The 16,574-nt window shown below is 36.2% G+C and overlaps 1 protein-coding gene across 2 annotated transcripts; it reads right to left on the bottom strand.

Moving 5' to 3' along the window:
• Positions 1-810: 810 nt before the first annotated feature.
• Positions 811-12,316, bottom strand: LOC110625482 (sphingoid long-chain bases kinase 1). 2 transcript variants are annotated; one of them, XM_043961509.1, is made up of 9 exons: positions 12,064-12,316; positions 11,251-11,764; positions 10,789-11,160; positions 8,788-8,881; positions 8,650-8,687; positions 6,296-6,442; positions 3,324-3,423; positions 1,819-2,756; positions 811-1,252 (listed from the first exon to the last, which is right to left on the bottom strand). In XM_043961509.1, the coding sequence occupies exons 2-9, from the start codon at positions 11,719-11,721 to the stop codon at positions 1,103-1,105; spliced, it is 2,310 nt and encodes a 769-aa protein (XP_043817444.1). In that variant the 5' UTR covers positions 11,722-11,764; positions 12,064-12,316; the 3' UTR covers positions 811-1,102. The 2 variants fall into 2 exon arrangements, with proteins under 2 accessions (XP_043817444.1, XP_043817443.1); XM_043961508.1 differs by having other exon boundaries at positions 12,105-12,315.
• Between the last annotated feature and the right edge of the window lie 4,258 nt (positions 12,317-16,574).

Genomic DNA, 16,574 nt, shown 5'->3' on the forward strand with positions numbered 1-16,574 from the left:
AAAAAAAAATCAGCTTTGAACTCAATTAGCGGTCTGGTGTGAAATCTCGTTACAAAAGACGTTTTACATGAAATTAGACTAACAAGATTTTAATGTTAATCATGTAAAAAGGTCTATTTTTAACACGCTGTCACATTCGCATCAGCAAATTGCCGCCCGCTACTTATCTCTAACGGATAGATGAGCAATCCTAGAAGGCTAAATTGATCATGTTTTTCGGGGATGCATTAGCAGCACCAAGCCCTGTCGGTGCAGTTTATTTAGTGGTTTGCTCAGAAAATTCTTAGAATTTTCAAAGATTTTAAGATTAAGGGTTAAAAAATTTTTTATAATAAATATTTTTTATATTTTCCAGTATCTAAAACACTCATAGAATTTAGTCAAAAAAAATATTTTTGAATTAAAAAAATAAATTATTTAAAAAATTAACTCCCTTTAAAAATTATTTCCAGAGTTTTTTAAATTTTTTATATATAATTTATTAATAAATTTTATTTTTTAAATTAAAATTAAATAATAAAAAAATAAATTATCTTATTAAAAATCATTTTCCACTGAAAATATTTTTTAATATAAATTTTTTCTACAAATAAATAAAGTTTAAAAATCTAAATAAAATTTATATTGATTAGTGAGTTTCTTCTTCGTTTTGCTTTTATTTTTTTTAACTTCCATAGACATTAAATATTTTAAAAATATATATATATATATATGTGTGTGTACCAGGTGAACAAAACCACCAGGGTGCTTTACAGTATTAACATTACAACTAATCGATCAATCTGATGATATAAGAAATGAAAACAGAACTACAAAACACAATTTCGAAATACATTGAACAGCTCATGGCAGCAAAAATAAGAGGGGGTTACACAATGGAACAAAGCAGGAGAAAGCACAATAAACAACAGGCACCTGATACATGACCTCAGAAAACATTTACAAGGGCCTCACATATGCAATGGCACTATTGTGAAGGACTAAAAAAAAGCAGTATTTTCTTGCTGGCTTAAAACATTCTCTTCATATATCAATCACTATTGGGAAACATCGAAACAATCTTGGAACCTTGCAACAAGTTCAAAAGGTGGCTCAAGGTTTGTTATATGTGATTGCTTGGGGAGCGACCAATGAGTCTGCATTGTTCTGGTAGCAAATAGGAAATTACTTGCCCATTAAGCGGAAAAAGCTCACCATCAATTCCGCAACCATTGTGGGTGTGCTTCCCAGCCTTTATCTTCACAGATTTCACCTGCAGAAGCTTGGTTAGATGGTCTCAGCACAATCAATTTTACCATTCAAGACTATGCTGCCACTAAGAGGAACAAGAAAAACCAACACGACCAATTGCATTTTCATCAATTCGTACATCAATTAATAATTGTAAGCAAGGGTAACCTTTCCATCCAAAAACAAAAAGCAGAAGATGATAATTCAGCATCCCCATGCACACGTGCATAAGATCACTGCACAGATACCCAAAAACAAAAACCACAAATATCTCCTTCTCCCTCTCTTTCCTGTCTTATCTTTTTATCTTTTTCAGTTTCATTCTCAATGACTTAGATTTGAACAACTTTCAGTTGTGGCATCATTTTCAGATCTCAAATAACCTGCCAAAGTAGAAATGCACCAAAAACACCCGACAACTCCATGATACATATGTTTCCAGTGTCAAGTCCAACTCAAATTTGGGAAATGGCTATATTGCTTTTAGTTTAATTTTATTGAAGTAATTCCAGACACAATATGGAGTTGGATTTAAAATAAACCTCTATTTTGAAAGTGCACAAGCATCTCTAGAGCACATGTTCATACCTTGATATATTCAACATATGGGAGTGAAAGATGCCGTCCCATCTGCAAGAGTAAGAAAAATCTCAATAGCCTTAGTCGCCCACTACCATGAACTAAGAGCATATCCATGGTGTTATCATCATGCTCAGCACTTGGTGCTACCACCTGGGAACTTTGAACAGTTCTGCAAGCATGGTTACAGATCAGGATGCCAAGAAATTGACCCTTCTTCAATTCCCATTTATCTTCAAACCTAGGTACAACTTCCTTTTTCATTCCTGCTTCTACATCATCTGATGGCCCTGGCAATTCAATAGGGTTTTCTAGATCCCAATTAGGTTCGGTGTCCCATTTTGGTTCAGCATCCCAAATTGGACCTGGATCAGACAATGTTGAAGATATATCCTCTCTATCATTTGTCGCTGCATTTCCCCAAGAACATCGAGAGGGATCATGTGCAGATGTCAATCCAGTCCATCCTTTGTCTGTCCTTGACTTTGACCTGGTCCTTGGCCAATTTGGAGTTGTTGACAGTGGTAACTGAGGATGAATAACTTCTGGCTCTGCCATTACGTTACTCCTTCCAGATGACAAGCGTTTTGCTTTTGGATCTAGGCCACGAACATACTCAGATGGTTCAGTGCTAGCATGAGTGCTGCTGCAGGTTGTGTCCAACTCACCTCCAGACATTCTGCTAGGAGTCATTATTGAGTCAATACTTGATAAGCTAGAGGCTCTAGGCATGCCTTCTGTGTTTGTCCTCTTCATGACATCTGTGTATAGGTCTGACAAGTCAACTACCTCTCGCTCAGGCTGTTTTCCTTCTCGGTCTACTTTTGATGCTGGAAGATATTCCACTTCATAGCTGTATTTTGGTAAGCATAAGAACTTGAGAAATCCAGCAACAAAGTACCGAAGAGGACCAAAGCGTTTCTGATATTTCTCAGAAAGTTCCAACACTGAAGAACATAGGAAATACCAAAAAGATTATTAACAAATAATTTTACCATATAATCATCTCTGAAGAAACTTGAGTACATGCATCTTTCTAGAAAGAAGCTACAAACATAATTCTAGTCTTTATATGCAAAAGCAGAATATAAATTGCTCTCTAGAATTTAAATATCTAATTTCTTAGCAAGCATTTTCTTACCACTAAGATAATGGATGACACAAACGGAACCTTCATAAAGTATTTGGTTTTTTGGTTTTCTGTGCAATTAGAGAGAATCTTTTCAATTCTTTTCTCATCAAATGTCTCATATGCGTCTCAAAACATCATACGTAAGGTGCATAGGATTCATATTCTTAAATTAGTGGTATTAAGGTTTCTACACGCTTCATTCAATTTCTAATGTGTTCCTTCCTCCAGTCAATCAAAAATTCATAGAAATAAGGAAGTGAGTGTCAGAGACTTAATATACCACATGAGACCTTTTCTTAATATTTTAATTTGAATAAAAGTAACTGCTTGTCAAGTCTTTGAATACTTTCCCCATGGACTTGGATGATAATCAAGAACTTACCATCACCAACAAAACCATAATATGAAACAGTCAATCCAAAGTGAATAACACCAGTCTGAATCCACTCAACAGCAAAGACATCTGTAGCAGTTAGACCACCCTAAAACAACAGAAATAAATCAATAAAATATAATTTCATAGGACTTTATGTACATAACCAGAATATCGGAAATTCAAAGACAGTGAAAATATGTCTGTGCATGTGCACCAGCACAATGAAACAATTAGCAGCTTCTTAAAATATTTAAGGGCTTCTCATGCGGAGAAATTAAGTGGGTGTGCTTGACTTTGAGTAAGATGTTGTCTCCTATTTTGAAAGGGATTTCTTGTTGTCTCCAACTTTGACTCGAATTTCTTCTCTTTCTTATTCCTATGTTATTTAGACTTAGACTTCTTATTTAAGTTTCCTACTATTTCTCAATTAGTTTTAAGATTCTTTTATTTTATTTAGGAAGTTATTTAGTAAATGCTATATTTGTTAGGATTAGTTTATTCCTATTTTAGTAGAAGTTGTCCTCCTAAATTATAGAGTTCTATTCTATCCTAATGGGAGCTAAAACTGTATACATATTATATACCCTATTATCTTATGTCACAGCAGTTCATATTTCACTTCAATAAACAGTACAGCAAAGAATTTCTTTCCACAAGTGTGTGTGGGAGTGTAACTTAACTACGCCACATCAGTTTCAGATCTAGGGAAAATTAAGTTAACACTTGTGATGGACGTTTGTTGCCTCATAGTTCAAGTTGGGGTTTGAAACCCCTTTCAAAATTTCCTGATACATGGTATGAGACAACGAGCTATTAGATTTTGTTTTCTTCCAATTTAAGCATACACAAATAATCATAGCCGATTCCATTTTTCTTTCTTATTTCCATGTTTACAAATGCAAATAATTGAAGGGTTTTATGGACATTTGTTAAAATATGTAGGGAAAAAGTTGCATTATGTGTTTGGTTGCCAAGCTAACAAAGGAAAACAAAAGAAAATAGTTCAAGTTATTTTTTAGATTTCTACTCAAATTAATATAATATTATAAAATTACAAATGAGTTCATATATCCATAGGTTTGAATTGGGAAGTTTCTATAGTAACTTTATTTTTATATTAACAACAAAATCTGATATAATGGTGAAAGGAACAACAAATAAAAGAAGTACATTAACAACAAAGCAACTACAGAAAACACCTTTAATTAGATTTTCCATGTAAGCATGCCACCTTAGCGTGGACACATGGCTGAAAGAGAGAAAATTGATCTGTGACTATAATTCTTCCAAATTCCAAGTAGCAAAATTTATAACAACTGCTCAGAATTTATAAAGAAGTGGCTAGAGTAGAAAACTTGCCCTCATCTTTTTTTCTTTTTCTAAATCATTCACCAATAAAAACTTTATGAATAAATGAGATACATACACCAGAAAACTAAACCTTTTAAATATCTAAATTACAGAAATTCCTACTTATACTATTATCTATGATTTCCATCTATAGCAAATTACTGTGCAGGCCACCACCCCTTATAATTCATGCCTAGGGTTGTCAACGGATTGGATTAATACCAAAGTAAGGCATACATTAAAAATGAGACTAATAATAAAACAGATTTAACAAATTTACTTCTTCCAGTTTATAATTTCAAAGCTCATCAACAAATTATTACTTTAAATAATTTATTAAAAGAACTAACGAAATATGATATGTGGAGAATTCTTTCAATATATTTGACACAATTAAATATAATGAATTATGTTATCCAATACTCATAAATAAACACAGACAAAAAAACAAAAGACGGGAATAAATTGAACAGGGATCATAAGTGCAGTAAATAGAAGTTCTAAATTTATTAATTCTTATTTTCAATAGGATCAGTACAATCCATATCCGATTTGTTGATAGATTCATTAGAAACAGATCAATTTTGAACCAAAATCCAGTCCAGCAACAGCCCTATTTCTACTCCCCAATTACCAAACCACCCACAAAAGAATAAGTAAATAAGTGTAGGGACTCAACAATTCACAAAGGTTCTGAATCATCACTTCATCATGTAAATAGCAACTTGTCTCCAAAATTGGTTCACACTGTCCACAGTACCACAGTACTACAATCAATGTTACTTGGATGCGGATACATGTGTCAGAAATGGGTGCATATCCCTAAGTTTGACTTCTCAACCATCTAAATAGAAAATAAAGGGATATAGATTTAAGTTTAGACACGAGTGCTTGGATACGTTATGTTATATAAACAAACTAGAATAGAAAAATATAAACTTATACAATAATAATTATAGTTTAAATAGATAATCAAATACAACTAAATACATTACCCAAAATACAACCAAATAATTATTTTTATCTAAATACATGTTCTTTATCTTGAGAGAATGCTAAATATGCATGAATATGTCAAGTGTTGGAGTGCATGAATATGTGTGGAGCACATATTTCATACTGTATCCCATGAAATGTCATGTCGACACTGGTATGGCATGGAAAAATGAAAAGTTGAAGTATTAAAGACTACATAAAATAAACAATGAAATAGAAGTTGAAGTTTCTGTAGTCAAATGCATAAATGTGTGGAAGAGAGTTTAAGTGCAGAAACAAAGTAAATCAACAATTGAAATCTGTTTTAATCCTGAGTGTAGCTATCTAGCAATAGGGACCACAAATGACTATTCTTTCTGCCTACTCCCTCCCCCCCCCCCCCCCACAACAACCCCCTTTTTTCCAGAATCAAAATTCACTCCCCCATAAAATTAATCTCACAAAACTCGAGCAGTGAGATATTATTATAAATCAAAATATTTGAATAATGACAAAAACTTCAGGGAATTAGAAAATATTTAGGATGATATTCAAATTAACATGCCAAAAACTATCCTATGCACACAATTTTAAACAAAAACTATAAATACTAAATTGGTAATGAAAATTTACTGCAATAAGTAGTTAAATACCTTCACAATAGCAATAGCAGCAGAAACTGGATCTCTAACTCCCAAAACAGTCCAAACTAGTGAATTATCAGAACCAGCTGGTATAATTCCAATTGGTATTGAAATCCCCTCTTTCTGATTATCCCTACTAAGTAGACCATTCAAAACCTGCAAAATAGCTCATAATTTCTTCCAACATGATCAGATGTCTAAAATGATCTGCGTACATCTACCACGACCTATACACACATAATACACACACACACACACACACACACACAGATTCAACGTTCAAACAATGGTATCATCACATTGAAGGTGGGAATTGGATCAATCAAACTATACTTGACTACTCACATGGTGCAAACATGAATTTTCCTTAAAATGTTAGCATACAATTAGTTGGAACCACAGTTAGTTACCAGATTCGCTACAACCCCCTGGGTTCTGCGATCTGATTTGTCCATCCCAATTCGAGGGATCTTTCTGGATCGCCAAAATGAACGAACCAATAAATCAGCAAAAATTACAGCAATAGATGGCAAGGATTCAGGGATAAGGAGAAGTAGTCAAGAAGAAAATGAAGAAGCAACAGTAAAAACAACTTCAAAATCGAGAAAAGTTAAGCAGACAAAATGGACCTGTGTTCTACTATTTAGTCTTTCTGGATGATGGTTAGGCAAGATGATATTTAATTATTTGTCTAGTAAGTGTACCTTGTTGCTTCTTTTTAATTTCTATTTTTAACTCTTCAAAATTACTCTATTGAATTATTTTAACTTCTTTAAGGATAGCTAATTAACTTTATTTTGCATTATCTATTTTGACATTACTTTATTTTGCATTATCTATTTTGACATTATATCTAATAGTCTTTCTCTAATACTATTTCATATGAATATGTTAGCCACTAAATTTCTAAAATATTACAACTGAAAAAATGTATACAAGAAAAGTATGAATGATATTAATTTTCATCAACAAACCAAAAATATTATTCAAGCATACCACGTCTGAAAGACAGAATTAACTCTACCTTCGAAATATTTAGTACAACATTCCCGTTCCCATATACAGCCCACTATGTCAAACATTCCATGTGAATAAAATTGGAACAGGTGATACATGCAAATGTCTAGAGGATATACATAGCAGGGTTTCATGGATAAAACGACTTCAAAAAGGATATGACATGATAAATTAGGAAAATTACAAGAAGATACATATATATCTCATATTGATGTCCTGGAATTTTTAAACCCTACCCCCCTTTCTCTCTCCCCCTCCTCTCCTTCCCATGGTTTGGATGGTCCAATTTTTGAACATTAAATAATGCATCATGTTAAGGATTCAAGGTTATTTGGAGCAGAAATTGGTTACGTACATGTAACGAAAATGGGAACATAACACACCACCTTTGCTTAAAAATGCGGTAGGATTGGGGTTAGCTTCTTCAGATTGCTTCACGAGAACAACATATGATTTTTAAATAAGCCATCGCATATGTAGTAAAAATATATGTAAATTACCATACAAGAATTTGATAAAAAATAACCATACAAAATTTCTAATATCCTACAAGTATAACAAATTAATTTAAAGTAAAATGCCATTTAACTTATTAAATTAAAAAAAAATACCTAATCCAAATTTCGCAGCATAATGATAAAAAAGATTACCTAAAATATTTGTTCATTTTGATTGATATTGTTCTCCGCCCTAGGTTGTTTGCTTGCCAGAATGCTAATTTTGAATTTCTAATTCACTAACTATTCATAATCAAGACCACAAATAGCCAAGAGTTTCAGCTGATATTGGTAATAGTATATCAGAGAAAGCATTCCCAAAATGCAAGTTTTAAAACTGACAGTATAATATGAGTTTTTTAGACTTCCAATCATGTTCATCAACCATATTAAATATGTTCACTTCTTAATTATAAGGTAGAGTACAACCTTCATAGAAACAGTTGGACAACCAAATCAAATCTTCTTTTTTGAGAAAAATATATGTATGCTTACTAAGTATGCATGCATGTCAATAACATCCAACAATATCAGCATTTAAAATTTACATCAGATTGATATAGCTTTTGTCAAATAATTGTGTTAGAAAAAAGTTGAAAACTTCATTTTCTTCTTTTCAAACTGTACATTTTCATTTATTAGGCAAAAAAAAAATCTTCCTCAATGACACACTTCAAGAATATAGAAGCAATAACTATGCGTTCACTTGATCCAACATGCCATAATTCAATAGATTCAATACTAGATTATATAATGCAGGCTGCAACAAAATAATTGACATATAGAACATACATGTTAAAAGAAACAAGAGTGGCAATATATTAAAGAGGCAAATACTAAGTGACTAACCTCATTAATAATTCCATCACCACCTACACATATAATCCCTGAAAGAATGTACAATGGTACAAATAGGTAAGATGGAGGAGATCCTCAAAAAGCACAACTGAAAAAAAGGCACATTATATAGAAGTGTGATTCTAGTACCATCAGGACATGTGCTGATGTCAACTGTAGATGCAAGATTCCTAGCATGACCTGCAGATGATGTTTTCACTACTTCCAATTTAAAGCCTGCAAGCTGTCATGGTTTACACTTCAAATATGAGGATTGCTACAACATTTAATAGGACAATCTGTGAGCTCATCCCTAACAATGATAAATAAGTAAAGCAAGGAAAAGATATTGCCTACCACCTGCCCCCTAGCCCACACAACCCCTCGAAAAAAACAAAAAGGTGAGCAAGAAAAAATGATATAAGCTGCAAACTGCACACAAAGAACACTAAAATGACACGTATGTGAATAAAGAATGGAGATACATTGGAGCAAAACTCGACATAATTAGCAGGATCAAACATTATACTAGTAATTCTATCATTAGGAACGAGTCAAAATATAGGTATATGTGTAACTTTATCATAACATAGTTCCCCCTAAATCCTAACTTGGTGAGGTTTGCAATAACAGTTTTATTTGTGACAGCAGTTTTACACAAAAGCTCATGTCTTCAACTTCCATATTATGAGTTGGATGGCCTGAAAATATAAGAACTCAAGAGTACATGATACAATAGCAGCAAACTAGTTTGTGAACAAGAAAGCAGAATTCTTGGGGCAATATTCAATAGAACTAGTAGGACCATCTAAGGTCAGTAACATCATCAGTGGGAACGAACCATAATATAATTTTCTAAGCCAATACATTACAAAATCCTTCCTTCAATTATTAAGGCACTAATAATTTTATCCAAATAGCAATTTTGCTCAAAAGTTCATGTCACACTCATACAAAGAGTTGGAAGGCCTGAGATGCTTAACAGTTGCACACTCAAGAAGAACCAGATTGACATTAATGTCTATAAAGCATAATGGTCTCAGCCAATTTATTCAAAGATGGGGAACTAGTCCCAAAGTTTAAATTGTTTTTACTCGAAAAGCAAAAGATAATGCACATGCTATTTACACTAGCCACGCATCAATGAATGGTACACTGAAGCAGCCTTATGATTTTTTGCAGTGCCAAAGCTACAGAGTAGGGCAATATGAGAATGTTTAACGTACACAGACTTATTGCATCAGTAATGATGACAACAATGATGTGTAGGCACTTATATTTGATGTTCAGGAATCACAACTTTTTATTATCAAAGACTTCAATATTCCCATCAGAACATAAAATTTATGGTGTCCATATATCTAAAATTGTGCTACATGTGGAGAAGCAGAGACCAAAGAGGAGTATAATCACCATACTGGCACTGGTGAAGACAGGAAGGTGATGTTAAGCCTTAAGCATTAAATGGCTAGTGACTAGTGAGGACTGACTTATGTAAAGTGCCAAGGCAATGAACAAGGCAACAAGATCATTCCAATTTGCACCTCTACTTTGAATCAAAGGGGGCAGTGTCCTGAAAAAGAGTGGGATAATAGTGGCGATAGGGCAGTAAGGCAAGATAAGTTCAAAACATGGTAATCATGGTATATGGAGAGAAGAAGCTGTTCAACACCTAAAGGAAGCCATCGTCATCCAAAGTCCTAGTGACTTCAGAATACTTTCAGCTGTGGTGTAAAATATTATATTATATGCAGGTTAAGAGTAAAACAAGTTCACTTAATATTTATATAATAAATTCACAGTTCAACTCACTTCTCCAACCTCCCCCTCCCCCCCCCCCCCCAAAAAAAAAAAAAAACAAATAAAATTATATATATATATATTAGAAAAAGAAAACAATTTTTATAGGTGGGATGAGACTTGGAAAATGGGGTAAATTGAGAAGATATGGAAGAAAAAGGATAAAGAAGTTGGCATCTAGAACAAAAATCAAATATACAAATGATATGAATTAAGAGGCATGTCAAGTTAGCATGACTTGCATATATATGAGGCTAGTGAACTAGTGACTTCAGTAGAGATTCAAAATTTTGACAGAAGACGAACAGAGGAAGAAAAACAAGAGGAAAAAGAAAAGAAACAACAACAAACCTTAAATATTGGTTCCACAATGCCATGGAAAACTTTACTGGATCGTCCACTTCCTGAGCGTGGATTTAAGATGACCAGCATTTTGGGTGGACTCTTACACTTAAAGAGTAACTCAGGAGGAGTATCTGTCGGAAGCAACTCTGAAGAAGCTTGCTTCTTTGAAGAAACCAAAGGATGAGGCAAACAATTCACGAAACAGTGCTGGTCTGCCAATCCACCAACCCACTGAAGTGCCTCTTCCACGCTAGAAGCTAGGAAACGATAATCCTTGCGACTTCTCTTAGGTTTTATAAAACAAGATAGACCACAACAACCCCTTTTAATCGGATAAGAATGAACAGTAAAATGTCTGAGACCAATATGGTATGATACCTGGAAAAGTCATATGGGAAAAATTATCATGAGTAATATATATTTCGTAAGGGGTAAAAACTCCATATGATGTTGACTTTTTTTCATTACCGAAATAACATCATCAAGGTGCAGCATGTGAGAACCCCAAACTAGAGCCTTGCTGGTAAGCTTAGCATCGAGAGCTTGTTGGTTTGAAACGTCAACAGAACTTTGCTGTTGTGCATCTTTGGCATGACCACTATCATGGAAGGTGGTCTTTCTCTTGTCCAAAATGAGTTTGCCAGAGAAGACGACACATCCCAACAAATCAGACTTCTCGTCTCCTCCACCTATTATGTCTATTCTATGCTCTTGTACCTTGCCTTTTTCCAGTGGATCATCAGGTTTGGAAGAGGCTTTGACCTTCTTGCTACGTTTCTCGGGGAAAACAATTGGGGACGAGTGCTGTCCCCCTCCCGTGGCTATTTGGGAACACAATCCCAACCTCCTTAGAGACTGCTGATGAAATAGAGATTTACTATTATTGATCCCAGTGACAGTGCCGTTAGTATTCCTCGACACACTACCACTCTTCTGCATATCTGTTCTTGTTGTATTCCTCTATAAATGCGACAGAGCACAGCTGATGAACAAACAAAGAAAAAGGAAGAAGAGGGATGGATTATTGAAATTTAATCCAGGGCACAATAAATGAATTTATTATCTCAAATGAGCTCGATCCAATTAGAAATTGCAAGACGCGGACATCGGAATCATCAGATCAGTTTGCAAAGCAATACTTCTTTTTTCTTTTATTTCATTTCTATCACCCTAAAGCGACAAATTGAATTGACGAGGAAAGAGTTCAAAAGCATCTAAGCAGGGTACAACCAGGAATTCAGAAATAAAAAATCGATAAACGAAGAAGCTTAGCTAAATTACCTTCAATTTTCTAAGGTATGGATACTGATAAGCTAAATTACCTTCAATTTTGTGAGATATGGGTACTGATAGATCCTCTGGTGCCTTTTCACGAAAGCAGCTTCTGGGATTGAATTAGCATGATTAGCAGGTGCAAAGAAGGTTCGTTCATTGAATATCGAATCTCCAACCCACCTTAGGGATAGGCCCCTCTGTTCTGGCTGTATAATACCCTTTTTTTTTCTTTTTCTTTTCCCACCTGCGGTAATGACTAATGAGTCCATCCTTCCTCAAATATTATAAAGACCCAATGATGACATTTAAAAAAAAAGTAAAAGTAGATTTTTACTTCAATTTTTTTGTGACGTGGCTTTTTAATTCTAATGAAGATAAATCAATATATATAACTGCAAAATCATAATAACTCTTTGAGATAGAAAAAAAAAAATAATCGGGAAACTCCCAATAAAATAATAAAATCTTATGGCGGACTTTGCTTTTACATGGAATAGAAACAGCGTACGAGAGAAAAAAAAGAGAGCGAAGCGAGAATAGAGAAAGAGTAAGAATATGTTTTTCGACGTCGACTCCTCTGCCTAAGCAGAGGATGCCTGGTCGAGTTTCGTTTTGTTCCTTTTTTTATTATATATTTTGTTTGTGTGTTTGTAAGTGATGATATGATATTCAATAAAATAAATAAATAAATAGGGTACATGTGAGTGACCCTCTTTAAATGATCTATCATTTCTTCCAACTGCCATATGTTATATCGGTATTATGCAGAATTATATATATATATATAGACGTAGTGTATTTTTTTTATCGTTAAATGACTATTTAATTTTTTTTGATATCTGAGTTGATATGATTTTAGATATATATATGGGGTATGTTCTTTCACTGACCCATCAAATCATTTGAGCTGGATCCCTCTCCATTGGATCTGGGTTCTACTCTATCCAGTCTGCCTGAGTGTGGCATGGACTACATGCTAGTGGACAGACCTTAGCAATTTGGATTTTAATGGGGTTATGGCCTAGTCTTCTTACGTGGTCTCAACTGCGGCCCAGGTTTCATAGGCCTAGCGGTCATCAAGTGCTCTTTTACCTGCTCATTAATTATTTGATGATTAATAAGGGGTAAATTCGAAACTCCAATTATGATCGCGCAGAATGTGTAACGACCCGAAACTCGGACCGCTACCGGCGCTAGGATCCAGGTCGGCTTAAGGCCGCCGGGACCCGTAGCAAGCCTGACATATAACCTGTAAACCTGTATAATCCCATACATGATCAACAACATTCATAAAAATTAAAATTTTTCTTTCCATATACATCAACCAAACTCAACCTGTACATAAACATTAACATAACATTGATCCCTCTGTGGAATCTCAACAGTGCCCCCAATGGGTGACATAACATAAGTTGAGTTGGTTTACATAAACATCATAAAAATCTCTAAGATCATGTATTAAAAGGGATAACAACAATCTATGGTCAAGCATACTTCTAACATCCATAAACATCATCTCATTTCATAACTATACTGATTAAGACTTTACATTACAATTTGATCATGTCCATTGCTAACTATTACATAACAAAACTTCATTACTCTATCCGGACTCATGCTCTATCCTGTACCTGCAAGCCTGGGGATAAAGGGAGAGGGGTGAGCTAAAAGCCCAGTGAGTAGGACTGTAAAAACATTCTAACACTATGCTCCATGAAATGCATCATAACACGGACAATTCACATAAGAGTTGGGTGAACTTGTCACCAATTAGTCCAAGCTAACTCTGTGCCAGGCCGTAGCATGGGGTCCTGGTCTTCCTGTCATACATACATTACTTACCATTATCCCAGGGCCTCCTCTGGGCTCCTGGTCTTCGAGTCCCATAACCGTGCCAGGCCGTAGAATGGGGTCCTGGTCTTTCATTTCCGTGCCAGGCCGTAGAATGGGGTCCTGGTCTTCCTGTCATGGACTAATTGGGTCATCCAACATTCACCCACATCAACAACAATCGATGCAATGCGGCATATTCGTGAATACTAATGCAATCATCCTATTGCATATTCATGATGCATGAAACATGATAAAACATTATATTTAAAAGATTAAATTTAGTTCCACTCACCTCTGGCTGACTCTGACAACACCGAAGCAGTTGAACTCACTGCTGGGGTCCTCGGTTCCTCGGGTCCGAACCTACACAGGTGGACTCAAATGAGGGACCAAACATACTAGAACATAACTATAAACTACTCCCCAAAAACCTCCTAAAACATCATGAAACAACCATGGAAAAACATGCAAAGGAAGGCTGGACAGGGCACTTTCGGCAGCAGGTTCGGCGGCCGAAAGTCCCTCCAGAGCCGAAAGTCAGGCAGGTTCGGCGGCACCTTCGACGGCCGAAACTCCCAGACAGAGACGAAACTCATGCATGTTCGGCGGCACTTTCGGCGGCCGAAACTACCCGACAGAGACGAAAGTCTCCCTTTCGGGGGCAAGCTTCGGCAGCCAAAAGGCTGCCTTCCCAGCCACGTTCGGCGGCCGAAAGTCCTTCGGCTGCCGAACCTGGTTTCTGCCAAAGGGCAGAAACTTGGCTCCCAATGCACATTTCGCCTCCAAACTTATCAAACATGCATCAAACCTATTCTACAACACACAAACACAAGCATACATGATCCTAGGGGTCTCAAACCATCATAAACCCCATCTACAACACATCAAGCAACTCACATTGTTCAAGAACACACATTTATACCCATAAACATAACCATAACCTAAACATGCATTCTAACCCATAGATCTTGCATAAAACTTATTTAAAACATAAAACGAGCTTAAGATCGGCTCTTACCTCTTGAAGATCGAGAGAGACGACCAAAAACTCGGAGTTGGGAGAGATTTGGTTCTTGAACCTCCAAGCTCCAAAACTTTGCTCAAAAGCTTAAATCTTCAAAACCAAGTTAAAACAAGTGAAAATCTTGAAAGATTTAGAGGAAGAACATCAAAAATGGGCGAGGGACGGCGGAGAGCTCACCTTGGCCGAAAATGGGGAAAAGCTCGCCCGTTTTCGGCTAAGGGACCCTTTTATAGTGGCTGGCCAGACCACGTTCGGGGGCCGAATGTGCCTCCGCATGCATGCCATGTTCGGCGGCCGAACCTGGACTTCCCTCACTTATGCTTTCGGGGGCCTAAAGCACACCCGCAACGCATGCATGTTCAGCGGCCGAACCTAAGTTTTCCTCAAATGCTATTTTCATGCAAAAACTCATTTTCTTTCATGCTCAAAACATAAAACAAATTAAAACATTTTATAAAAACATGGTTTTACCCTACTAGAGGCTTCCGACATCCGAGATTCCACCGGACGATAGGAATTCTGATACCGGAGTCCAGCCGGGTATTACAGAATGCTTTTGTCAAACCGTCTTCTCTTCGCCTTTACTCATTTCAAATTCATACTCTCGATTTTGCTCTCGACTCTTCTTCTTGCTCTGCTCCCGTTAACTTATTTTCTTTCGTCTCTGCAATCTCTGCTCTGAGATACATCCCACTCTTCTCATAGCTTCCGTTAGAATTCCTAACGTCTTGGACTTAGTGTCTTCTGTTACTCCTTCTTCCCTTCTCAGTTTTTTCTCTCGTGAGTACACTGACACTACCATCTATAGGATTAGGGCTCCCTTTCCTACTAAGAGGATTGTTCTTCCCAATCCTCCTCCGACGGGCTTGATAGACGCCTAGCAAGTATGTAGTTTAGTTTTCTTTGTGAAGCAACGTGATTTCGGGCTGACATTCCCCTTTACCCATTTCTTTATTGAGGTCTTCCATCACTTTAGGTTGACTCCCCATAAGCTATCTCCCAACTCCATTCTGTTCATGTGTTGTTTCAAGTCGGTTTGTCTGTGTTGGGGTTTTGCCCCTTCTGTTGCTTTATTCTCCACCTCGTCCGGTCTAGCCACAAGTTCTATTACTTTAACCCTGGGCAGGGTTATTCATCTTCACTGGTACAAGGACTCAATAAAGGATTGGGCGGAGACCTTCGTGGTTGTCAAGCAAAAGTCGTGGGCTTAGTATCTTCTGTCACCCCTTCTTCCCTTCTCAATTTTTTCTCTCGTGAGTACACCGACACTACCATCTATAGGATTAGGGCTCTCCTTCCTACCGAGAGGATTGTTCTTCCCAATCCTCCACCGGCGGGCTTAATAGATGCCTAGTAAGGATGTAGTTTAGTTTTCTTTGTGAAGCAACGCGATTTCGGGCTAACATTCCCTCTTACCCATTTCTTTATTGAGGTCTTCCATCACTTTAGGTTGACTCCCCATATGCTATCTCCCAACTCCATTCTGTTCATGTATTATTTCAAGTCGGTTTGTCTGTGTTGGGATTTTACCCCTTCTGTTGCTTTATTCTCCACCTCATCCAGTCTACCCACAGGTTCTATTACTTTAGCCCTGGGCAAGGTTATCCATTTTCGCCGAGTACAAGGACTCAATAAAGGGTTGGGTGGAGGCCTTCGTGAT

This window comes from Manihot esculenta, chromosome 11, assembly GCF_001659605.2.
Source record: "Manihot esculenta cultivar AM560-2 chromosome 11, M.esculenta_v8, whole genome shotgun sequence".
NCBI lineage: Eukaryota > Viridiplantae > Streptophyta > Magnoliopsida > Malpighiales > Euphorbiaceae > Manihot > Manihot esculenta.